Genomic DNA, 26,229 nt, shown 5'->3' on the forward strand with positions numbered 1-26,229 from the left:
CAATCTAGCGCACAGAAATATATATATTCAGAAAGTATTTAATGAAATCAGACAGAAATCAAGACAAAGCAAGAAATTCCCATGGTCATAATGTTAGAGATTCTTCCATTAAATTTTAGCCTAATTGTCTGAACAGTAAATGATAGTTTGGATGAAAGCTTCATAAAGCAGTCTCTGTTGACGTCTGCATGTTTGGTATGTCAGTCTTTCTCAGGACAGTTCAGGAAAGCAGTGTCTGGTCATCGATCCGGTGATAAAGTCTGACGCAGGCTGGTACACTGTATCCGCCATTAATGAAGCGGGGATGTCCACATGCAATGCCAGGCTGGATGTGGGCAGTAAGTGCACATAATCTATTCACCACCTTTTTATCTTAAGACTTGTTCGAAAGTTTGTGAGTGAGTATTATTTAGCTTTTTTCTGAACTTTTGCTTAGACGCTTTGCATTGTAAAACATTTTTTATTGACAAAGTTAAAAAGTATATGAATGCATAAGGATTTGTAGATTGTATAGGAAGGTGCTGTAAATAAATGCTGACCATTTCTTTTCCATTTTTAATCACATTTTACATAGGACAAATGAATTTATAAAAGTACAAACATTCCAAGTTGTCTTTCAATTAAAGGCGCAGTAAGTGATTTCTGAGAAACACCCTTGATATTTGATATTGAGTTCACACGTACATGAAATCAGATATAGGAAATTTATGCTTATTTAGTCCGGGGGAAATTTGGCCCGAACCCAGAGTGCAGAGATAGAAAACCAGCCAAGAGTGAGGTGATGGGGTGGTGGAGGGATGCTGTGAAACTGTCATGGGACATCGGCGAGGGAAGGCTATATTTATACCGGCTTCCTCTCGTGCTGATTGGTTGATTACCTGAACGTGCTCCTCCAGAACTTTGTTACATAAAACTTGATTTGAAATCGACACCCAAATAAACATAACCCTACCCATACGAATCACACCGCTCCCTTCATCGCTCCGGCCCTGAAATAACGAACATGCTGTGCAACACAAGTAGCGAGTATACTTCATTTTCTGCGTTCCCCTCCTTTTAAAAGTGCACTTCTTTGGCCGTGAGCGTGGAAAGACACAAGGGGTGTTCACTGCAGAGCCAAATGACATCCAGTTCCCCTCTCTAGATGTAATTGGGGGAGTTATGTTTAGCGATAGGGTTATGGGTACAGTTAAAGAAATGGTGGGACCATGTAGGCATCAAGTGCCACCCATTGGCTCTGCAGTGAACAGCCTCTCAAAAAACGTGTTAGGCGTGTAACCATTCCTACTCAACCCGCTCCGAGCGGGATTCGAACTGTCGTCTCTGTCGTGGGAGGAGGGCGCTCTATCAAGGAGGCTAAACGCCGCAACCTCTGGCGTCACTCTCATTCTCACTCTCTCTCCTCCCCCATCATGAGTGGACACACCCCCTACTGCTGATAGGCTCACTCTCCTCCCTCATCATGTGTGTACACGCCTACTACTGCTGATTGGCTTACTCTCTCTCCTCCCCCATCATGAGTGGACACGCCCCCTACTGCTGATAGGCTCACTCTCCTCCCTCATCATGTGTGTACACGCCTACTACTGCTGATTGGCTTACTCTCTCTCCTCCCCCATCATGAGTGGACACGCCCCCTACTGCTGATAGGCTCACTCTCCTCCCTCATCATGTGTGTACACGCCCCCTACTGCTGATTGGCTTACTCTCTCTCCTCCCCCATCATGAGTGGACACACCCCCTACTGCTGATAGGCTCACTCTCCTCCTCCATCATGAGTGGACACACCCCCTACTGCTGATAGGCTCTCTCTCTCTCCTCCATCATGAGTGGACACGCCCCCTACTGCTGATAGGCTCACTCTCTCTCTCTCCTCCCCATAATGAGTGGACACGCCCCCTACTGCTGATAGGTTCACTCTCCTCCCTCATCATGAGTGGACACGCCCCCTACTGCTGATAGGCTCACTCTCCTCCCTCATCATGTGTGTACACGCCCCCTACTGCTGATAGGCTCACTCTCTCTCCTCCATCATGAGTGGACACGCCCCCTACTGCTGATAGGCTCACTCTCTCTCTCCTCCCCATAATGAGTGGACACGCCCCCTAATGCTGATAGGTTCACTCTCCTCCCTCATCATGAGTGGACACGCCCCCTACTGCTGATAGGCTCACTCTCTCCTCCATCATGAGTGGACACACCCCCTACTGCTGATAGGCTCACTCTCCTCCTCCATCATGAGTGGACACACCCCCTACTGCTGATAGGCTCACTCTCCTCCCTCATCATGTGTGTACACGCCCCCTACTGCTGATTGTCTCACTCTCCTCCCTCATCATGTGTGTACACGCTTCTTACTGCTGATTGGTTTACTCTCTCTCCTCCTCCATCATGAGTGGACACGCCCCCTACTGCTGATAGGCTCACTCTCTCTCCTCCCCCTCATGAGTGGACACGCCCCCTACTGCTGATAGGCTCACTCTCTCTCCTCCCCCATAATGAGTGGACACGCCCCCTACTGCTGATAGGCTCACTCTCTCTCTTCCATCATGAGTGGACACACCCCCTACTGCTGATAGGCTACAGGACTGTTTTGGTACTGTTGCCACTGTTTTCTCCTTTTATTTACACATCCAGGTGTGTGTACAACAAACACAATATTTTTTCAGCACACACACAGAATGGTTTGTTTGGGTGTTGATTTCAGCTTTTTTACAGCACCTCTCAAAATTCTCTTACTGCACCTTTAAAGTGATCTCATAAGATTGCATGTTTAAAATACTTTTAGATGCATACTGCAGGACAGTGATATCACTCAATAGCATGTTATCTACTCAAATTTTTAAATATTTAATTTAATAATTATTTTCTTTTAACCTGAATATGCCAGTTTATTGCTTTGTCTCTAAGCCCTAAATAGCGATGCCTATTTTCTTCTAGCTCGAATGAACAAGACTACCCCTCCTGCCAGATCGATGAAAAGCTTTCCCATCGTAAGCCAGTTTTCCACGTTGAGCACGGAGCCTCGTCCTCGCCACACCGCCCCTCTGTACGAGAGCGAGGAACTGTAGACTCGCGCAGAAGGCCATCTGGAGACATCACGCAGGATTTACTCTGTAAATGACCCAGTTAGTGTAGTCGCTCCTTCTATCAGTCAAATTCACTTTAGCCGGTGCCTCTGATGTTTTCCCAAGGAATGATTGGAAAAATGTACTATTCCAGTGGAATCAATAGCCTCGTCCCAACACATGACTTTACTGCTACACTAGTTATTTGCCTGGTTAGAAAAATGGATGTAAAGCTATATTTTTATGAACCCCCTATCCAAGGAAACATGTATGTTTTGTTTCAGATTTACATAAATTAGAATAATGCCTTGATTTGTTTATCATCTGTAATGTGTGTTGATGATGTAATGGTTCTCAGCTGTGGAAGCTGAATGTGTGTGCAGCGTCGTCACTGATGCACTCTGACGTTCACTATGATGTTATATGTTTTGAAAAGGAAATTTTTGCTACTAGAACAAAAGATATGGTCAAATATATTAATTACAGTCCAGAACACATATCATTTGTGTTATACATGTGACATGGACATTTGAGTAAACTTCTTCGTGAGAATACTAAAAATTTATCTCTGAGGTGTTTTTGTATGACTATAACGTCAAAAAAAAAAATGTAACGATGATGTATACAATACAAAAACATGAAAACAAATGCACAATAAACTGAACTACTGTCATTGAGGAGGATCTAGCAGACGCATGGGCAGTTCTTCAGGTGTAGATGGAAGTTGAAGAAGTTAGAAAGGCTCTTTTCCAACAAATTTATTACAGAAACTTTCTATAAACAAAATATTAAAAAACGAAGGCGAAAATATTCAGTTACTCATAACCACTTGGATATATACTCATTCATCACATGATTTCTGATCCTTTTCAATACAAATACAGTATCTGTCGTACACAGGACTCAGTGTGAAGTTCCCTTTTATAGCTAAACTTTGATAAAAAGGAAATACTGTTGTGACAATAAAACGTTCTACACAGGGCATACTACAGTTACAGTGCGCATGAAGAAAAACATTCAAATTGGCTTTCACACACTCATCGCAATGGAGTTAAGTACTATAGATATGGCAAGGAATGGACATCTTCATAGCTACAGAACCAAGTCGGGTCCGTTCTTCATCAGATCTCCACATCACTTTCTTTATCATTATCATGGTCGCCATCATAAAATTCGTTCGCAGCTTCAGGCCTGTGAGGAAACAGACGTAGTTGGTCAGGATATTCAATATGCAGTCAAGCAGCGAGAGATTCTTTGGATTTACTATTTATATCTGTGTTGTAAAACTTTTTTTTTAATAACTACTGACAACATTTATTCCAAATTTCCAGTTAAAACGTTTGCAGAAAATGCAAAGAAAACAAGTTTATATTCTAGGGCTGTCAAACAATTAATCGCGATTAATCGCATCCAAAATAAAAGTTTGTGTTTACATAATATATGTGGGTGCACTGTGTATAATTATTTTATATATAAATAAAAATACACACACATGCATGTATATTTTCAAACTCTATCAAGAGCTTCACCAGACATTAAATAAAGACAAACTGCTTAAAGAAAAAAAAAAATAGTATTGAGTTGTTTAAAAATAAATATTAACTTATAATATAAACTAAAGTCAATAAAAATAAATGATCAAAATGACAATATTTGTATTTAAAATTGTGTAAATATATATATAGTATAAGTTTGGGGTCAATTATTATTATAATTTTTTTGCTAAAAAAATGCATTAAACAAGATAAACAAGAAAGACTTTTACGTTGTTGCCAAAAATTCATTTTCAAAATTCAAGTACATTTATTTTAAATAAAAATCCTATTTTTAAATAAAATTATCTTTATGCTGTAACTTTCTATTCCTCAAAGAATCCTGAAAAAGGGATATAATAGTTTCGAAAACAACTAAACAGATAGAATGATTTCTAAATGATCATGTGACACTAAAGACAGGAGTAATGCCAGAATAAATTACATTGAAAATAACCTTTTTCTATTGTGATATATTTTAAAGTTAAATTGTAATAATAATAATATTTCACAATATATGTGTGTTTTATATGTGCACAATATGTCTTGCTGTGTTTTTGTTCAGAAGAACAGTGTTGGTGTTATAATCACCTAGAGAAGTTCTCTTCGGATCCTCTCTCATCGGGATCTGCCTCATCCGGCCGCTCATAAGTCAGTATATCCGAGGGAACGTCATGGATCTGAACGCTTGGTGCATGATTCAACATCTTCAAGTTCTCAAACACAGTTTGACGAATCTGCTCCAAATACTGCAAAACGAGGTAATAAAGAGCTGGTTAGTGGCCACAGCGCTGAAGAACACCAATGAAACGTTGACGCACCACCTGAGGTTTCAAACAAATACTCCCACCTTTAGACGGATTTCTGCATATGAAACCAGAAACAAACTATCGTTTTAATTTACAAACCCCTTTTGGGTAAGCCTGCCCTTGAAAATATTCAAATGCCAGATTTATGTAAAAAAAATCAAAAATAAAGTTCAGACGTAAACTTGCAGAAATGCACATGAAATTAATGAAAATGTATTTTAAAAATGCACATGAATTTGAGAATTTGTATTTGGTTTGTTTGCTTTACTGACAGCAGTACAACAGGATCTTCCTAAGATCATCTGAATACGAAACATTTTTAATTGATCTTTCATTATTATTAGTTTTACATTAAGATCCGACGACTTGTTATAAAGAGTTTGTGTGTGTGGTCTGAGACGTTCGAACCCTACTGTACGTCAAGACCAGTGTTGGGTAAGAGACTATAAAAAAGTAATTAATTACCTCTTCAACAGTGTAATTAGATTACTGTACTAATTACTCCCTCTAAAAAGTATGCAATTACTTTTAATTACTACCGTAATTACTTTCAAAATCCCATATCAATCTCAACCAGCTGAATAATACAAGGATAGACATGAATCTGTTTTAATGCTTTCAAATAAATACAATAAAATTGCATGAATTATCCTTAAACTGATCAAGGTGGAGAAGGTTACATTATAAAAACATACATTTTAGCATCAGACAATACATTTTGATGTTAAACCCACTATTGTTTAATATCTGATCTCATGACATTTCACACTTTTTTCATACATATTTTACAATAATTCATACAAATTTGTACGAGTGCGGTCGTAATATTTAGACACCTCATTAAACGCATACGAATCACTGTGAGATCGGATTGATCTATACACAGTATTTACCTCAATTACATCAGAAGTAACTATAATTAAATTAAGAGTAATCCCTTACTTTACCTTTTTTAAGGGAAAAGTAATTAAATTACAGTAACTAATTACTTGGTCAAGACAATTACAATTACACTGGTCAAAACAAATGTAAATGCAAAGACATGTTTTTGGACACAAACAATATATGCGAGGAAAATAATGCATACTTGTCTAGAGTTTTGGTTTTCTATCCTTGTGCTGACATCTGGGTGAAGTGTGAAGTCTGGAGCAAAATATTCAAAGTATTCTGTGCAGAAGACAAATACAGAAGATATTTTACACACATCAACAGACAACAGTAATATGGGGCCGTTTTAAAGCAGTGCTTGTAGATCAGGGGTTCTCAAAGCCGGGCGTACAACCGTGAAGAAACCGTGTTATACAGACGACAGGCTGCGTTTTTATCATCTGAAACGTGCTGCGACTTATATTTCATAGGGATTTATTTAATGTAGGAAGAAGTAGACACTTAAAGGTTTGTATAGATGTAATTCTCAAGTCTGAGAGGCAAGTATACGCCGAGTTTCGGTGCATTTCCAAGAGCCTGAAACGGCAGAAAGTGCATCCTTTGTCTTCTTTATTTTACAAAAGCAAAATGTTTTGTTATTTTGAATGTACATATTTTGAAATGTACAAAATCGACCCTTTACAGTTTTTGAATGATGAATGATTTTCAATTACTCGCTGTATGCTCATTAATAAGTTTCCGCTGCTATAAGTAAAAAAAGCTTTGCTCTCTGAACATCACAGCCTGTTTATCATCAAACTAGAGGTCGACCGATTCATCGGTTTTGCCGATATATCGGTACCGATAGTTGATTGGTGGAACTATATTTATCTGTAATAATCCACACCGATAGTTTTTCCCGGGTTGCGTCCGTTGCTGGAGCAGCTGAGAAGTGTGCAATGTAGGGGTGTAACGGTACATGTATTCGTATTGAACCGTTTTGGTTCGAGGCATATAGGTGTACATTTATGTCATTTTAATACTATGGCCTTTGCAGTTATTTAAATATGACCATCTTTAAGCATGACTCTTTGGATTTATATGAAATGGTAACACTTTATAATAGGATTCCACTTTTAGCATTTACTAAGGTTAAGAAGTGTTGTGGAACTTTTTGTTAATTTCAACATTTAGTAATACATTTTAAATTGAGTTTTAATTTGATCTGTTATTACCTTAGTTAATGTACTGTAAACTAACATGAACGATCAAAATACAATTGTATTGCTCAAATAATAATGCATGCAGTAAAACTGTATATTCTATATTGAACAATGCATAGTTCATGAAAGCTGTAGTACATCCTTGTTAACAAATGGGACTTACAAAGTGTTACCTATTAAATTTACAAATGTTTCTAGGTTATAACTAAAGCAACACATATTTGACCTGTAATATTTTAACGTTTAAATTATTTTCTGTAGAAGTTCTCATTTTAATATATTCATTTTTATTTAGCACATTTCAGTTCAGCACTGTTTTACTTTATGTTTGTTTTTAATCCAGTACACATTTAAAAAAAAAAAATATCGGTTGAATAATTGGTTATCGGCATGCATGGTCAAACCTAAATATCGGTATCGGTAAAATCCAATATCGGTCTACCTCTACATCAATCTAAAAACACAGTTGGCCAAAAATAGACATTTATTTGGCTCAATCTGTCAGCGTGACCGCCTTACCGTCACACTGGTGTTATTCAAACAGATTGTTTGTGCATGTGAAGGATGTCGTTTTATCTGGATATTGGAACATGAGTGAAGTACAAAGCATTACTTATAGGGCTGGGTAAAAGATATTGATTGTTTTCTCCATTTTAATCGATTCTTATTTTTATGAACCAATATCGATTCTTAAATCCCAAGAATCGATTAGTCTATCCTGTTGATGAATGAAGCATGCCTCCCATCTAATAAATTGCAAAAAGCTTTTTTTTACACTTTTGATATAAAACAAAGTCTCAAATTTCAAATGAACCGTTTTGGTGCTGTTTAATGTGCCAGATCGCTGTGGCGCCTCAGTTCAAGAGAAGCGCCTCCACTTTAAAACCAGTTACAGCAACAAGTAAACATTAATGAACATCAGAAGGTATGTTAAAAGATACAGTACAACTTATGGAAATCAAAATCTCTCATATAAGGTCAACCTTTCAAATGCGGAAAGACAGCTTGTAAACAATGTCACATAACGTCACATTTACCTCATTCAGTGACCATAAACTCATTAGTCGGATAGAAAAATTAATTCTCGAGGAGCATTTTGCTAAATGTATGTACCATCTTACATATTCGTTGTAATCTTTAATGTTCTTCAATAATGCATGTTTGAATAAACCCATACATTGTTTTATGATAGCCATCAGTTAAATGTTTATATTTGAAAAAAACAAATTGGAGTAGAAATATAATTATGTAATTGTAAAGCTAGTATTATAACTATTATTATAAAAACTTCCTTGAGTGTATTAAGTGTGTATTTTGTGTGAAAATTAGTTAATATTATAGTAATGTTGTACATAGTGACTCATGTATAGTTTACAAATTATAGAGAGATTTTCCTTGTACTGTACCAGATATACATCCAAAATAACCGATATCGAATCGCAAGCTTGTGAATCGAAATTGCACTGAACCGTGAAATTTGTGTCAATACCCAGCCCTAATTATTGCCACAATAAATAATAGTTTCACATCCAAATACACGCAAATATGGAAACATTTGTTGTTATTTGATTTTTATTTACCGGTGTTCTGACAATTCATGCTACCCATCGAGATTTCCTATTTACCGGTTATGCGCATGTGCAGACTCAGTTTTTTTTTTTTACAAAAGGTACATTTTCCTGTTATAATGTATAATTTCCCTTTAAAAAATGCTTACTACCATACGAATATTTGTATGATCAGCCAGCTGAAAAGGAATAACTGAAAGTTTCAGTTACTATAAGAAAAGGTGTACTTTGACAAGTCAAAGATGAATATTTTATGATAATTTTTACTTTTCACACCGTTTTAAAAATAAAAACAGTAGTCTACAGTATACAGTAGCTACTTATAACTTAGAATTGTATTAGAATTGTATTTCATACGACTTTAATCGGCATTCTGTGATCAATTACGCTACGGTAGCATTTTTCGACAAGGCAGCAAAAATCGACAGAACACCGGTATTTTACATTATTTTTGATGTTTCAAATTTTCAACAACTTAAGTTTGACCTGGTGTTGCTGTATTATTAAAACGTCCATATTTACAGACGGAGGCCTATTGCGACAATAAAACATGCATATTGTGTCCACTACTCCACACATTGAGTGATCCCTGGCCCCAAAAGTTTGAGAACCCCTGACCTAGAGGACACTAATTCACACAACCATGAGATAATATGCAACAGAAGAACAGAAACATGGAATAATTCCTGATATCTTTTCTCCAGAGTCTTACCACTATATGGTAGTTCATCACTTATGGACTCGTCAACTAGCAAGGATGTTTCAAATGTCCTAAAAATGAAAGCTATGATGCATTAATGAAAATATCAGAAGATAACAGTCAGACAGCAAAGATATTATATACTCAAAAGATTAAAGGGGTCATATTTTTTGATTGTACTATGAAAACTAAAAAGCAAACACAATGAAAAAACAAAGAGCAAAGAGCATTCTTCAGAGAAATCTATGGCTGAAACGTTGGCTCTCAGGTCTGTTTTTAAAACATTTTGCACTAGGGCTGTCAAACGATTAATTGCGATTAATCCAACCAAAATAAAAGTTTGTGTTTATATAATATATGTATATATATATATATACATACACATACATACATACATACACACACACACACGCCATGTACATTTAAGAAAAAAATATGATTTATATATAAAATATTTATATATAAATCTATATACAGTATATACATGAAAATATTTCTTAAATATACACAAGCGTGTGTGTATTTATATATATAAAATAATTATACACAGTACACCCACATATATTATGTAAACACAAACTTTTATTTTGGATGCGATTAATCATTTGACAGCCCTACTTTGCACTTTTTTCACTTTTCTTCACATGCAATAAGTGAAATAAAAGGTACATTTCTGATTTATATTTAATGGCTAAAGTTGAGGGGGAAAAAAATATATATATCATAGAGAATGAGCAGTAGCAGTGTTGGTATCGCCGATGCCTTCTTTCATAAAAACATGCCATTAAACAAATATTTAAAATATAGGCTACTGTTGTTTCTACATTAATTTGGAGGTTAAATGTGAAATTATTAGAAAACATATCAAAAACTTTAATGTTAGGTACGATTAATCGCGATTAATTACAGAAAAATGTGTGATTAATTAATTGCCCAGTATTGTTCTATTTAGAGATTTAAATATAGGTTGGTTTTGTTCTAAGCGAGAGTAAGCGATCATCAAAAACTATTGATCAAAACAAGACCGTTGTTTGAGGTGTAAAGTCAGATGGTCTGAGTGTTAAAAAGTAATCAAGGGATTTAGATAATGGTGGGTTTTATTGTAAGTGAAAGTAAACAATTCTCAGAAAAAAATCAATGAAGATACAATTCAGTTGTCTTAAGAGAAACATAGATGTTGTCAAAGAGTCAGATGAGCGTTTAACGGTTTCAGCATTAAATTTGCAGTCATTTAAGCAACGATATTGCGAAATATAGCGTATGGCTTTCATTTGAATTAGTAGCATCTTTGGTTCCATGCAGAATTACTATATTGTGATTGAAAATGACTTGTATCATGGTAAAGATTTAGCTTAAAAATGACTAATTTTCTAATTACTAAATCTTCTAAATGACTAAATTTGCCCACCTCTAATAGTTTAAAGAGGGAGCGAGTCAACACTTTAATATGAGCAAACTAGAGGTAACAGTGGCTCTCAAATTAATCGATCGCTTTTTGTTTCATGTAAAAGACGCGCGCGTGCACATGCACTGAGAGGGAGCGCGCGGTGTTCGACGCACTGTTATAAGGTGTGTATAATTTAAACTACTTATTCAACACTAACAGTAGCTGCGGTTTGGTTTTCATATTGCTGCTCTCCTTCCTGTCACTTCTGAACTGACGGGTTGCCAGATATAACAAAAAGAGCAAAACAAGCCCGTTAAAACAACAGTGTGTGCAGTCTCCGGTTGTACAGGAATACCCTTCTGCGTTAAAAACGCAGTATAATAAGCACATGTGGTAAAACAAATATTATAATTATATTATATATATTATAATTATATTATAAACTGATTGATGAAGTAAAGCAATGCATGAGATTGAAAAATTATTTAAAGTTGAAATGCACCTATGAGTTTTAATATCAATCTGTTGTGGGAAGTTCATCTAAAAGTTTGAGTGTTTTTTGTTTACTATATTTTGATATAAAAATAGTTTACCAAATAAATAATTTACCAAATAAAATAAAAATAAAACAAGGTGACATACTTTTCATTTCTAAAGTATTTGGGTTTATTTATTCTACAAAGCCCTTTTTGTCGATTTTTTTTTTTTTTTTTTTTGAGGATAACTATATAAAGAACTATATCGTTACCATGAAATAAAATTAGTCATATCGTGAAACACAATTTTGGTCATATCGCCCACCCCTACTGTACATGATATTATTAAACAGGTTCAAAATGTGATTGGACTTGACAGCAAACCCAGAGCCTATGTGTTCATTTGTGTTCGTTTTAATGCCATGCCAGCTTCTTTGGCTATTTTCATAGCGATATAAAATTATGGTAAAACTATATCAGGTGTGCACAATTTATTTTTGCAAAAAAAAAAAATTTGTGTTGGCAACAGAGGGCACTATTGCTCATTTCACATTCAAAAGACACAGCATGGACATCAGAGAGAGAGAAGTATAATATGACCCCTTTAAAATGAACTTTTTTCTCTTTTGATGATTTCTAAATGTAGATAAAATAATAAATGAATGAACGCACCAGCATCTAGCAACGTTTCGCACCGTGTAGCCGCCTCCACCCAGCACAAGCAGCGGGATTTTGAAGCCCTTCACGAACTCCACACATTCTCTACAAATACACACGTTTCAAAGGAGATTATCAAGGAGTTTTACATTCAAGATTTCAGAATACTGTGTGTAGTTTGATGTGATGATTTGGAGTCTCTTACCCATGACCTCGTATGCTGAGATTGAAGCATCCTAATCGATCACATCCCAGAGAATCTGCTCCACACTGCAGACGGGACAAGAGAGATGAGCAACCGATACAACAGCACAATATTACGCCTGACGGAGAGTGTGTGCCCTCACCTGGAGAACGATACAGGTCGGCTGATAGAAGTCCACCACCTGCTTGATGACTGGCTGAAACAGCTGTCTATAGCCTGACAATACAAAAGAAAAAACTGCTTAAATCCTCTTGCTCATGTTTGTATGAAATCCGCTTTACCCAGAGAGCGTTTTCACACATAAAGCTTTTTTTCCTTTACTACCTGTCCAAAACATAGTTTCTTTATTCAGTCAGTGAAAGTGATTGAATAAACACTCACCTAAAGGATTATTAACACCATACTAATACTGTGTTTGACCCCCTTTCGCCTTCAGAACTGCCTTAATTCTACGTGGCATTGATTCAACAAGGTGCTGAAAGCATTCTTTAGAAATGTTGGCCTATATTGATAGGATAGCATCTTGCAGTTGATGGAGATTTGTGGGATGCACATCCAGGGCACGAAGCTCCCGTCGCAACATCCCAAAGATGCTCTATTGGGTTGAGATCTGGTGACTGTGGGGGCCATTTTAGTACAGTCAACTCATTGACATGTTCAAGAAACCAATTTGAAATGATTTGAGCTTTGTGACATGGTGCATTATCCTGCTAGAAGTAGCCATCAGAGGATGGGGACATGGTGGCCATAAAGGGATGGACATGGTCAGAAACAATGCTCAGGTAGGCCGTGGCATTTAAATGATGCCCAATTGGCACTAAGGGGCCTAAAGTGTGCCAAGAAAACATCCCCTACACCATTACACCACCACCACCAGCCTGCACAGTGGTAACAAGGCATGATGGATTCATGTTCTCAATCTGTTTACGCCAAATTCTGACTCTACCATCTGAATGTCTGAAGAGAAATCGAGACTCATCAGACCAGGCAACATTTTTACAGTCTTTTGTCGCCTCTTTTTCCTTTTTGTAGCGTAGATGAGTGGTACCCAGTGGGGTCTTCTGCTGTTGTAGCCCGTCCGCCTCAAGGTTGTGTGTGTTGTGGCTTCACAAATGCTTTGCTGCATACCTCGGTTGTAACGAGTGGTTATTTCAGTCAAAGTTGCTCTTCTATCAGCTTGAATCAGTCGGCCCATTCTCCTCTGACCTCTAGCACCAACAAGGCATTTTCTCCCACAGGACTGCCGCATACTGGAGGTTTTTCCCTTTTCACACCATTCTTTGTAAACCCTAGAAATGGTTGTGAGTGAAAATCCCAGTAACTGAGCAGATTGTGAAATACTCAGACCGGCCTGTCTGGCTCCAACAACCATGCCACGCTCAAAATTGCTTAAATCACCTTTCTTTCCCATTCTGACATTCAGTTTGGAGGTCAGGAGATTGTCTTGACCAGGACCACACCCCTAAATGCATTGAAGCAACTGCCATGTGATTGGTTGATTAGATAATTGCATTAATGAGAAATTGAACATGTGTTCCTAATAATCCTTTAGGTGAGTGTATGATATTTAGTCCATATTTCACCCAGTAAAACAACAGTGGCTTTGATGTAGCAGCTACATGATCTGAGTGAAACTACGCTTTTTCAGACTTGTACGTTTAACTGTATAAAGACTACAAATGTTAATATTAGACCATAAATCAACTCACTCTGGTCATCAATGCCGTCTCTCAGTGGGACATTGAGGCAGTAGTAGCGACCGCTCTCAGCTCCCACCTCATACATATCACCTTAACACACACAACAACAAAAACAGTGTATTATCAGTATAGCGTCTCCGTGTGTTTGTGAACATTAAGCTTCTTTTTAAAACATGAATTCATCTTTTCGCATGAATGTGCGATTAACAGCTAAAACCAGGGCTCTGAACCAGTTCAAGATACGGAAAAAAAAAAAACGTAAACGAGCGAAATATTAATAGGAACATAAACAAAAAACAATCAAGTTTCAGCAATCAGAACAGAAATGCTTATTTAAAATGACCATTGACCGATTATATATAATAACGTTATTTTATCGTTCTATTTAATATTTTAGTTTGGCAGTCAACCAATCATGAATTTAAATAGTACGGCCTATGCAAATGTGACAGCATCTGACGTGAACAAAATGTGAGTGAAAAGTCGTCATAGATAAGTCACTGGCATTAGCTTTTGGACCGTTGAAGCAGTTTTAGTGAAAATAAATGGCAGATTATATCCAGCATGGCGTGCTTTAACCTGCAATTTCCGCTGGTTTCAGCATAGAATCGCTAGTATTAAGGAAGTAAATAGATAATAATAATAAACCAATTTGTATTATGACCATGTATACTCGGAAACTTGCATGTGCCCTGGCTAAACCAAAGCACTCAACAATGTAAAGATGACTTATATCAGAAAGTAAGAACATCATACCAGTTCCTGGGAAAAAGTAGTTCCCGTATTTGTGGAAGGATACAGTCATGACCCTGTCTGTGAGATAAAATGCTTCCTGTACACCATCACCATGATGAATATCAATGTCAATGTAGAGCACACGTGGATGATACCTATCAGAGACAGACACAGTGAAGATATGAAGAGATAAAGTGCACATGTTCATTCATTTCTCCATATAAACTGTTTCATAACAGCTATATTTAGCTAATTCTATCATTATAGATGCAGTTTTTACAAGGTCATATTAAAAGTGTCATTTCCACACCACTATCATCACCAAAAGCAACTGCAATAATAAAAAGACTGTTGTCAAACAGGTTTCAGGCACTAACACAGGTCAACTTTTCAATCTCAAACTCATGTCATTGGTTGAGCCAATGTTTTATGTCTGCCCTATTCACTACAAAACAAACAGGTTGCAGTTTCGTTTGATACTCCGCGTAGTGCAGAAATGAGAATTAATCAGAGGTGTGCGCAAAATAATCCAATTAAAATGCAAAACATCAGGAGTATCTCGTTATAAGGTGTGATGTCACTTCCTGCCCATCTCTCACTTACTTCAAGAGTTCAAGAATACTGATGACGATGTCATTCACGTAGCAAAATCCAGACGCCTGAAAATAGAAAGTAAAATCATGTAAAATCATTTATACGCACAGGATGTTCTTCCAAAGTGCAAGTAACTGTATGTTTTTGTTGTATGAAAGGTGTGAAGAGAAATCAGATGCTTACCTCAAACTTCTTAGCATGATGTAAACCTCCAGCCCAGTTTATGGCAATGTCACATATCTATACAATGAACAACTGAATTTGAATGCAGGAATTCAAAGAGTTCAAGATCTGTACTAATCTGTACCACCAATTATGTTTTCTTTTTTTAATTACATTTAATAAAAAAAAATACAGGATACGAAATACGGGGTATTTGCAGGGTTTTGAAATCAAATGAAAGGCTTTTTCAGACCTTTTTAAGGCCTGCAGAAATAAAATGAACACTATAAGCGGGTAGAGCAACGCCTATAGTGACATACTACACCAGACAATGACTAACAACAAACCGCTTTACAGTTCAAATAAAGGGTGGACAAAAACAAAAGTTCAATCAAATGACAAACATCACATTTCAGCCTTTTATTAAGAAACATATTTAAGGAATGAATATATATATATATATATATATATATATATATATGAAGAGTTCAGATGCAAAAGCCTCTAAATGCCATTTGAAATTTTCTTCTTTAATGATGATTTTATCAAATTTGTATATTTAAGTTCAGTAATTTCACTTAAATAACAATTAATAGGTAATTATCATTGCCATTTAAGTGAAATTACTGAACTTAAATATAAAAGTTTGATAAAAATCATCATTAAAGAAGAAAATTTCAAATGGCATTTAGAGGCTTTTGCATCTGAACTCTTCATATATATAGTATAGTATATATATAGTACCCTGCAAAAGTCTTAATTTTATCTTTAATATTTTCACAAATAAATAACTGGCTTAAAACCATTTTTTGTATTTTTATACAAGTGTGTATAGTGTGTCAGAAGGAAAAATCCATTTCCAAACATTCCAGGTAGAAAAGAAGAAGATTTCCAATGTGAACAATTCATGTGTAAGCGCATCACTTCCACCATCTGACCTTGTGGTTTAACTGAGTTGCTCCTTGCAAGGAGGCTCCTGTGTATCTCGAACAAAACTCAAACAGACCTGGAAAGACAGGACTAAGAAAAAAATGGCAAATTATTAGAAAAGTCTTATACAATTAAACATTTAAAAGAAGAACTATATATTATAGCAAGAGCTGCTACTTATGTTCACATTCATTCAAATACATTTGATGAAAACTTTTCAATCTTAAGCAAACATTTTTATAAAGACTTCAACACTGAAATGATTTTAAAATAGTTCATTATAAAGGCATGTATATATATATAAATGGGAAGACTCACCAGTCATCTCCTACGTTGAAGGCGTTGAGACTCTTGGTGAAGCCCTGCATGTTGTTGGGACTGACCTTCTGCAGGAAGTCGATGTAATCTTCCGAGTGGAACCGGCACATGTCATGCTGGGACGCCTTGTATGGTTTGAAAACCTGAACAGAGAGAGAGCTTTGCTCATGAGCATCTGATGTGATTCGCTTCTTGTCAGAGAAATGTGATTGGACTAAACAAGTGTTGAACAGGGGTGTGTTTCCCGAAAGCATCGTTAGTAGGGCTGTCAAACGATTAATCGCATCCAAAATAAAAGTTTGTGTATACATAATATGTGTGTGTACCGTGTATAATTATTTTATATAAATACACACATGCTTGTATATATTTAAGAAATATTTTAATGTATATAGATTTATATACAATTATGTATATAATATTTTATATATAAATAATATTCTTTTCTTAAATATACATGCATATTACTCCACCACGTGCACGATGTCATAAAGCAATGTGGTTGAACGACCACTTTGCGACAATATGGTATCGGGAAACAGCCGTGACTAGCTAGTTGATTTCTTCAGCGATGCGTCACACTATGACGGGAAACACACCCCAGACTGATCATACCATCATCTTCTTGTAGAGTCCATAATGCAGGACAAGGCTGTGTGTGAGAGACAGTCGGTGAGGCTTCATTGGGTGTCCAGCACCTGGAGCAAATAAAACAAGAGGTATAATGTTACAAAAGTGCTTTCTGTAGTTCACCTGATGATCTGCCCCTAAATATCACACCCACAGCTAATGGTGTTGACTAGCTGGGGTTGTCTATTACTCATCATTTTTGGTGTCCTTTACATGAAAATAAATTGTTAACCTATTACATGCAAGTAAAGTGTATACTTCGATGTTTCAAATAACTTCTGTTCAAATAAAATGTCAAAATATGGGTGAAATAATGTCCCAAACTGCAAAGTTGTAATTTAGTGTAATGGTCCGAACTTTAAATTTACCATTACATCTATGAATAAATAAACAGACAACTTCTGTATTTGTTTTCATTGCATGCTCAAACAAGTGTTGACTGTGATTTGTTTTATTAAAAACGCTACGTCTTATTGTTTTTCTTAAGTATTGAAATAACCAGGAGACTTCTGTCCCGAATACGCAGTTTGTAAGAGGTCAGAGTAACAGGAAACATTTTGAAATCATATAAAAAAAAAAAAACTGAGGTTACACTTTATTTTAAGGTGACGTAGGTACTGAGTAATAATAAATAACTACATCACTGTACTTATTAACGTAGTTCCATGTTACTACATGCATTTACTAGTAATAATAGCAAATTATCTATAATTACGAGTAACTAACCCTAACTCTACACTCAAAAAAATGAACAATTAAGGTTGTGCACTTTTTACATAATATATTTAGTTTACTTATAATAATTGTGTTTTTTGACTTGAAATTTATATATACATATACACATATATATATATATATATATACATATATATATATAAATTATATATATATATATATATATATATATATATATATATATATATATACATATATTAAGGTCCACGCAATTATGTCTCAACTTAATAGTAAAAAATCCTAACGCGTCATCTAAACACAAACCATTTATGTTATGTAAAAAAATCTTACATCCAGAGGGTGGCAGTATAGTGCGAGTCAACTGCCATTTCGCCCGAACTTAATTTGATTGTGTTCAATCTGCTTAAATAAATGTAACATTTAAGTTTACTTAATCCGCTTGTGCTGGATTACATGATTGATATGTGTTGCATTAACTGAAACTGGGCGGTGCTTTTTAGTTCCCAGCATGCTTTGTATATGGTTGAATTAAGAGAGAATAAATGTTAAAATTAAGTGTTAATATATGTTTTTTTGAGAAAATGGGAAAAGGGGAAGACTTGATAGTGTGTAATTGTGTGTAATGTTCAATTACATTGGAATTAAAAGAACCATTTAAATCACATTGTGGAGAATTTGATTTGGCTGTGGACAGTTTGCATTAGCATTTAAGATGCTAATATCTGCTACTGCTAGAAAATAGCTAGCTTTAGTCAAACAATTTAATTATGCGTCACTAAAATAAATGAAATATTAATGAACTATCAAAATACCTGAATCATGTCAGGACGCCTTTAAAAAAATCACCTTGAGACTACTTTAATAGGATCGCTTAATATGACTTAATTCCATGATGTTGATGTTACATAAACGAATTATGTTTGTTTAACGTAACCCGGTTTTGTGGAATCTGTTGACGAAAAAAAAAATAATTAAAGCCAACATATCATTTTTTTCAGTGTATAGAGTTATGGATAATTACTCGCAATTGTGCATCATTTATTATTAGTAGTAGTATAGTAAATACATGTAGTAACATGTAACTACGTCATCTTAAAATAAAGTGTTAAAACTGATCAATCTACAGTCTGTGATATCATCAATTCAGTGTAACAAACAAAAAAAAATCTTCTAAGCAATATTATTAGAACTAATTTGACGATACAGATTTAATACTAAAAACACTGCAAAAATGGAAACAATGACAATACTAGTTTTGACGAAACGGTAACAAACCATGATCATTCAGTCAGTGTAACACATACATTTATGTAAAAATTAAATAATGTACTTATTCTCAGTCGTACTTATTAAATTATTTGTGAAATACAAAATTAATGTGGACCTACTGAATTCAATTAGATTTTACATGAATTTTATTTCCTCCTAATAAAACCGTACTGCTGAAAAAAGGGTAAAACCTAGTAGTTTGAAGGATATTAGCAAAGAATAAAGTTTGACACAATTAATCACCATTTGTAATGTCTTTAAATTATTGATTTTCTAAATTTCTGACAATATTTTTTTTGTATATAAACTATATTTAAACTGAATGACATTTTAGTGGCTGTCTTCTGTAAACTGTGGAAAAATTTTATGGTAGATATTTTTTTTTTAAATATTTTTCACAGAACAACTATAAACTCATTCTAATGTAAAGAAATAAAGATAACATTTGAAGAGGTATTATATAATGCTTGAAAACCCATGTTCACCCACTTGTAAATGTAATTACAGAAATTAATTGCAGCTGTAATTCCATGCAGGCAAATGTGAGTATAGTTAAGCGCAACTAATATAAAGTGGGACCGGATCTGACTTACTGTTGCCAGATTCTGTGATAAAGATCATACAGTTATTAATTCTTACATGCAGTGCCTCTTATAAACAATATATTACAAAACAGGTTAACAATGAATCACAAATAGTTACACATATAATCTCTCTTATTTTATGTGAACTGTATTTCAACTTACTATGATTTTTCATGTCCACCATGACTATATTTACCAGTGACTGTGACTAATGACGCAAAGAACATTTGTTTTAAACATTTGAAAACTATTGAAAATTGTCCAATCAAGACGATTTGAACAGGATCATCAGGTTTTTCACGTTTTTTATTTAATGTTGCAACACAACATAGTCATATGTGCGTCTTGATGAAAATTATAATGCTGTATTAAATTTATGAAAAGCACAATAAAAGCTCTTTTTTAACTTTTGGTTCCTGCTGTATAGTGCACAAATGTGCAATACATACATAGCGTGATTTTTTTAGCTACCAGTTTAAGATCAAATCTATCAAACGTCCCTTATAAAAATAAACAGTGAGCATTTGCAGTGTGTTCATTGATTAGCCACATCTGCTAACATGCAGACACAGATGAGATACATCTTACCATAATGAAAATTCCCCACGTCTGGGTCGTAGAAATATGCCGTTCGGGTCGACATTTCTTCACAGAGCCTAAATAAAAAAAAGGGCGGTTTCCGACACAATGAAATAATTGTTTATTATTATTTACTTTCTGCACCCAACTGTCGCCATCTTCATTACAGAACCGGAAGAACTCCCTCAGTCTTCTTCGTGGCTCCTGCTGCTGCTGCTATGAGGAGATTGTGTGGAGCACAGCGCCACCTGACAACTAGTTCAGTTCGTTACAGTAGCACTAGCACTAGCATAACATGCCATTTTGAAACATTATTATTATTGAATAATATTGATGAAAGGGTGAAGTTTTGGCTGGCTAGAATGGTCCAGGGCTTCCCAAACATCTGTTATCTGAACGCATTTGATAAAATATTAGTAGCCAACAACCCCTTAGACTTAGTCAACATTTCCATAATTTATATGTATGGTTCTCTTGTGGAATGGTTACATGCCATGCAGATAAATAAACTATTACATTTTTTTTTTTAAATTAATTGCTAACGCTTCATTACTATCATGAACTAATCGTGGGCAATACACTTGTTGCTGTATTTGTTAATCTTTGCTAACAATAGTTAATAATAAAAATACAGCTGTTCTGTGTTTGTTTGTGTTAGTTCAATAACTATGTTAACAAATAGGCTACAACTTTTGATTTTAATAATGTATTAGTAAATGGGTCATTCCTGGTATGCGGTGACATTTTGGCTTCATAAGTGTTGGAAAAAAAAGGACATGATTTTCATGTTTTTAGCATTCTACCAAAATATTGACATGTTTAACTATAAGGTATACATATTGGTCAAGCTCAACTTTCAGGAGGACTCTGAAAATAATAATCATGGGTAGATTGTTCAGACATGCCCATGAAAATATTCCACCCTGTTAGGGACATATACATAGTTATCACAACATGTTAATAATGTAAATGTTAAACAATAATGAGCTTTTCTTGGATAGTATATGTCCCTTATGCCATCTTAGATTTTTTTTTCTTCTTGAAACAAGCAAAACAATTTTTGATGAAGAGAATATGTCTTGATTATTAAAAACTGGTACTTTTTGTGCCCATCTTTGCAAATAGGATGGTAAATAACAATAAAAAATGGCTCAAAAACATATGCTGTTAGTGCTCCTTACCTCACAAAATAAGACAAAAGTATGCCAAACATTTAATGTTGCTGTCAAATTATTATTTAAAATGACTTGTCTAACAGGGTGGAAAGGAGCATAACAGGGTGGAACGGAGTATAACAGGGTGGAACACCAGTGTTCAGTGGATGAGCCTTTTGTCATTGTCCTGCATGGTTTACCATTGATAATGTGTGGAACTGCACCTATAACATATTGTTTCAAAACAATAAAAAAATCCAAATTTTCTTTGGGGGAGGGACACAAAAAATATCTGTGGTTCCTCATCATAATCAATCATGGGGGCAAAACAAAACAATTCTCTCTTCAGATGGCTAGAGAAATATTTACAAATTAGAAAAGACAGACATAATAAATTACATTTTTATTTATTTATATTTGATTAAAAATATAGATGATATTATTCATTTGAATTAACTAGATTAACAAACAAATACAAAAATCATCACAAGAAGGAACAGTAATGGACATTGATGCCATTTTTTGGCTACATCAACTTACTAGATTAACAAACAAAATAAAAAGAAAAGCAAAAAGGCAGCGGAAAAGAACTTTAAACTCTAATGGAAAGAACCATCTCAGCATAGGATGGTATACTAAATAACCTTTATATAACAATCTTTTATATAGGCCTATATATATTAGGATATAGATATAGATATATATAGATATAGATATGTATATGTATACATACATAGAACTTGCTATATGCATTAAATACTAATTATTCTATTAGAATTTCCACCCTGTTAGGTTTATAGACCTAACAGGGTGGAACCTAACAGGGTGGAAAATTCTGAGCAAAGTTAGCCATAGCTCTTTTAGTGATCAACATTTAGCTAGCTAAACTTCTACAAATTAACAGAACTTTTATAACTATGTCAGATTTGTTTTTACATTTTTTTGATAGGAAAAACATTCTTCATAACAAAGCCGAACAGGGTGGAACTTTAAGGGTGGGACAAGCAGGATAACATCTCAAAAACTAAAAAAAAAAAAAAAAATAAGAGTGAGAGTTAAAGCTTACCTCAGTTTGTACAGTTGAATTTCAGCAAGTAAAAGAAATTAAATCACTTCTTGAAAATGGACTCAATGAAATTGCAATCGGATTTGGAAGGCAAAAAAGTACATACTAACAGGGTGGAAGATGACTTCAGGGATGCAGTAATTTAAGAAAATTTTAAGAAAAAGACCTATATTTTCACATGATTTATATGTATGATTATATGCAATTTAGCCTAGTCTATAACATAATTTAAAAATATTTTGAAGTTTTTGTCATTTCTTGGTTTATATTTTTTGAAGAAGCTGATTACTGTGCACTGAGGACATGAAATAATTGAATGCATACATCAATAAAAATGGTTTAAAATACAAAATAGTATTTTTAATGTCTAGTATCTCTGTTTAAATTGTAAAGAATACTAAAATCTACAATTTAAGCCATTTATTATAAATATGTGACTCATTTTAGAGAAAATATGAGTATATAAATCATTGGGACAGGAAAAGTCACCGCATACCAGGAATGACCCAAATGTAGAAGTTTACATAAAGATTAATAAATGCTGTGGAATAATTGTTATTTCTTAGTTCATGTTAACTAAATGTAGTTAACTAATGTTAACTAATGAAACCTTACTATAAAGTGTTACCAATAATTTCACTTTATTTTGATTTGATTAGATGTTTTATTTTGTTGATTTAAGGTATGTCTGCAAGATTTGGCCCCAAAAAATATACTGTGACTATCCACAAGTTTCCTACGCCCCATGAGGCCTTGCGTCAAAAGTGGGCGCGACTTCCGGTTGGAAGTAAACAAAGGGCGATTTGACATGCTTGACACTCGTTCATTCAACAGTTGACAGTCATTCAAGTTATAGCGATCCAAACTAGCTAACGATGTGGGAACACAACCTCAACGAAATTCAAAAGGGTGAAATAACAGTCCCTTTACCCTCCGCAGTAGTTGATTGGGAGTATTATAATAACATTATTAATAATCAGTACTCATCAAGGCATGGTGACAGACAGTTGTGCGAGCTGACAAACAATTAAAATAAAAAAAATACACACTTAGTCATTGTGCTTTGGAGTTTATTCAAAATTATAAATGAATGTGCTGCTTGAATACATTAACTGGCACATTTGGTATTCTGTCAACACAGGCTTTGATCCTGAGTTTAGGTGTAACATCAGTTACAAAACAGCTAGCCTCTTCGCTAACTAACACACAAAATACCATTGGAATGCTACTTCCGCCGCATCACCGGAAGTTTCACCCACTTTATTTTTTGCAGGAGTGCCCCTCGGAAACTTGTGGATAGAGTGCCAAAGTTATGATGTCACTTTCTGGGACAATTCATAGAAATGCAGATTTTTTTATTTGTTTGTGTGTGTGTGTGTGTGTGTGTGTGTGTGTGTGTAATTGCATTAGTTTTAGTATGTGGGGTGGTTAAGTCCTTGTGAAAGAGGTATGTCATCATCTGCTTCTTGAAAGATGTGGTCACAGCGGTTCGGGAGGAGGTTGGCAGCTCATTCCACCAGAGAAGAACAGAGGGTGAACGTTTTGGAGAGTATCTTTTTGCCTCGTGAAAAAAAAACAAAAAACAAAAAAAAAACCAAGATGATGCTCATTCAGTCACCTTTGCAGTAGAGTAGACTGTAAAGTTTTAGGGGAGAACAGCGGTAGGGAGATGCCGTTCCAGTGGTAGATCTGAAAGCCAACATCAAAGCCTTCAAGGGGACCTAAGATGTATACGTCTCTGGTGTCCCAAAAATGTGTCTGTGAAATGTAAGCTCAAAATTTCAAACGGATCATTTATTATAGCATGTCCAATTTGCCCCTATTTGGGTGTGAGAACAAAGCCGTTTTTGTGTGTGTCCCTTCAAATCCAAATGACCAGCAGCCATATCACCCTGTAGCCCTAGACTGGTTGCCCACTGAAGCTAAGCAGGGCTGGGCCTCGTCAGTACCTGGATGGGAGACCTCCTGAGAAACCCAGGTTGCTGTTGGAAGAAGTGTTAGTGAGGCCAGCAGGGGGTGCTCACCCTGTGTTCTGTGTGGGTCCTAACACCCCAGTAGTGACGGGGACACTATACTGCCAAAGACCACCATCTTTCGAATGAGACGTTAAACCGAGGTCCTGACTCTCTGTGGTCATTAAAAATCCAAAATTTCCTGGCCAAATTTTCCCCTTGGCCTCTGTCCATCATGGCCTCCTAATCATCCCTATATACTTACTGGCTTCATCACTCTGTCTCCTCTCCAACAATAAGCTGGTGGGCGTTTTGGGGCAATATGGGTGTCGTCGCATCATCCAGGTGGATGCTGCACACTAGGGGTGGTTGACCCCCTTCAGAGTTCAGCCTTATATGTTCAAACCGGAGTCGGACAATAATGGAGAGACTCGGGAAGAAATTAAGAATTAGACCACACCTGGATGTTTCTGGACATGGTTGTCCTGGCTATCTGGAAACTCCTGACGAATTCTCAGCACCATATTCAGGTGGCCATTTCCATAACACCAAAAAGGAGGACAATTTGTGGCATTTAGTAAGGCAAGACTAATGGCATAGGACTCTGATGAACTACAATACAAATGTGTCCATTATATCAATGGTATCATGTGATTCTGAAATAGCCTAGGGTACTCCATTCATTGCCAGACAAATTGATCTAACGTACGATCTATATCTTGATGTAGACCTATGTGTGACAGAAGAGGCAAAAAAGTGTTTGCTCACAGTTTGTATTTATTCAAGACATTGTGATGTGTTACAAAAACTGACCACTGAGATTAACCATAACATTTCTGGACTTCTGGAAATGAAAGAAATACATAAACATATAATGAATGCGAAAAATAAATAAATACACATTTCAGTTCTTAACAAATAAGTTTCCCTAGCGTCTACTTCACAGTTAGCCTGGCTGCGCCCTCCTACGCACTTCCGCTCAATTTCATTTTACTGAAATGAAATGAACTAGAGTCTGGTTGAACCAGGCTACTTCACAGTGACACAGTGCGCAAAATCCTTGAGAACTGTCTCTACTGCTTTTTGATATAAATTCATGCTCTTTCTGACGTTTCGGCATGTTAACGTTATTACATGACGTAGAAAGCACGTGGAGGCTTGATTACATATTTAACCAATGATATATCAGATATTTATTTGACACCGCTTTCAGCCAATCATTTGTTTGACCAAAGATCTTACGGCATAACGTTTTGCTGCTGCGTCCTAATACAGATTCTAGAGCGGGTTTTTTTGGGGGTCGATTCAGCGCAACTCCAAAAAGGAGGACAAATGAGTGTCCGGCTTGAGGCTGTGCCAGACGCCAGA

At 35.6% G+C, this 26,229-nt stretch overlaps 2 protein-coding genes across 2 annotated transcripts in view; one reads left to right on the top strand and one right to left on the bottom strand.

The window, feature by feature from the left end:
- myot (myotilin) overlaps positions 1-3,734 on the top strand; it is a 38,743-nt gene extending 35,009 nt beyond the window's left edge. Inside the window, exons 15-16 of the mRNA XM_089135223.1 lie at positions 205-338; positions 2,941-3,734. Of these exons, the coding sequence (XP_088991349.1) occupies positions 205-338; positions 2,941-3,071 (265 nt within the window). The 3' untranslated portion in view covers positions 3,072-3,734. The remainder of the gene's footprint in view (positions 1-204; positions 339-2,940) is intronic.
- Positions 3,735-3,811: 77 nt separating this feature from the next.
- Positions 3,812-20,892, bottom strand: hdac3 (histone deacetylase 3). Its single transcript, XM_039694179.2, has 15 exons — positions 20,699-20,892; positions 17,547-17,629; positions 16,932-17,074; positions 16,622-16,703; positions 15,705-15,761; positions 15,531-15,586; positions 14,949-15,082; positions 14,202-14,282; positions 12,635-12,708; positions 12,493-12,557; positions 12,303-12,392; positions 9,780-9,838; positions 6,497-6,576; positions 5,192-5,349; positions 3,812-4,259 (listed from the first exon to the last, which is right to left on the bottom strand). Exons 1-15 carry the CDS (start codon positions 20,751-20,753, stop codon positions 4,190-4,192), a joined length of 1,287 nt encoding a protein of 428 aa, XP_039550113.1. The 5' UTR covers positions 20,754-20,892; the 3' UTR covers positions 3,812-4,189.
- Positions 20,893-26,229: the final 5,337 nt, after the last annotated feature.

The sequence above is a fragment of the Pimephales promelas genome, chromosome 9 (assembly GCF_988280905.1).
Source record: "Pimephales promelas chromosome 9, fPimPro1.hap1.1, whole genome shotgun sequence".
NCBI classification, from domain to species: Eukaryota; Metazoa; Chordata; class Actinopteri; order Cypriniformes; family Leuciscidae; genus Pimephales; species Pimephales promelas.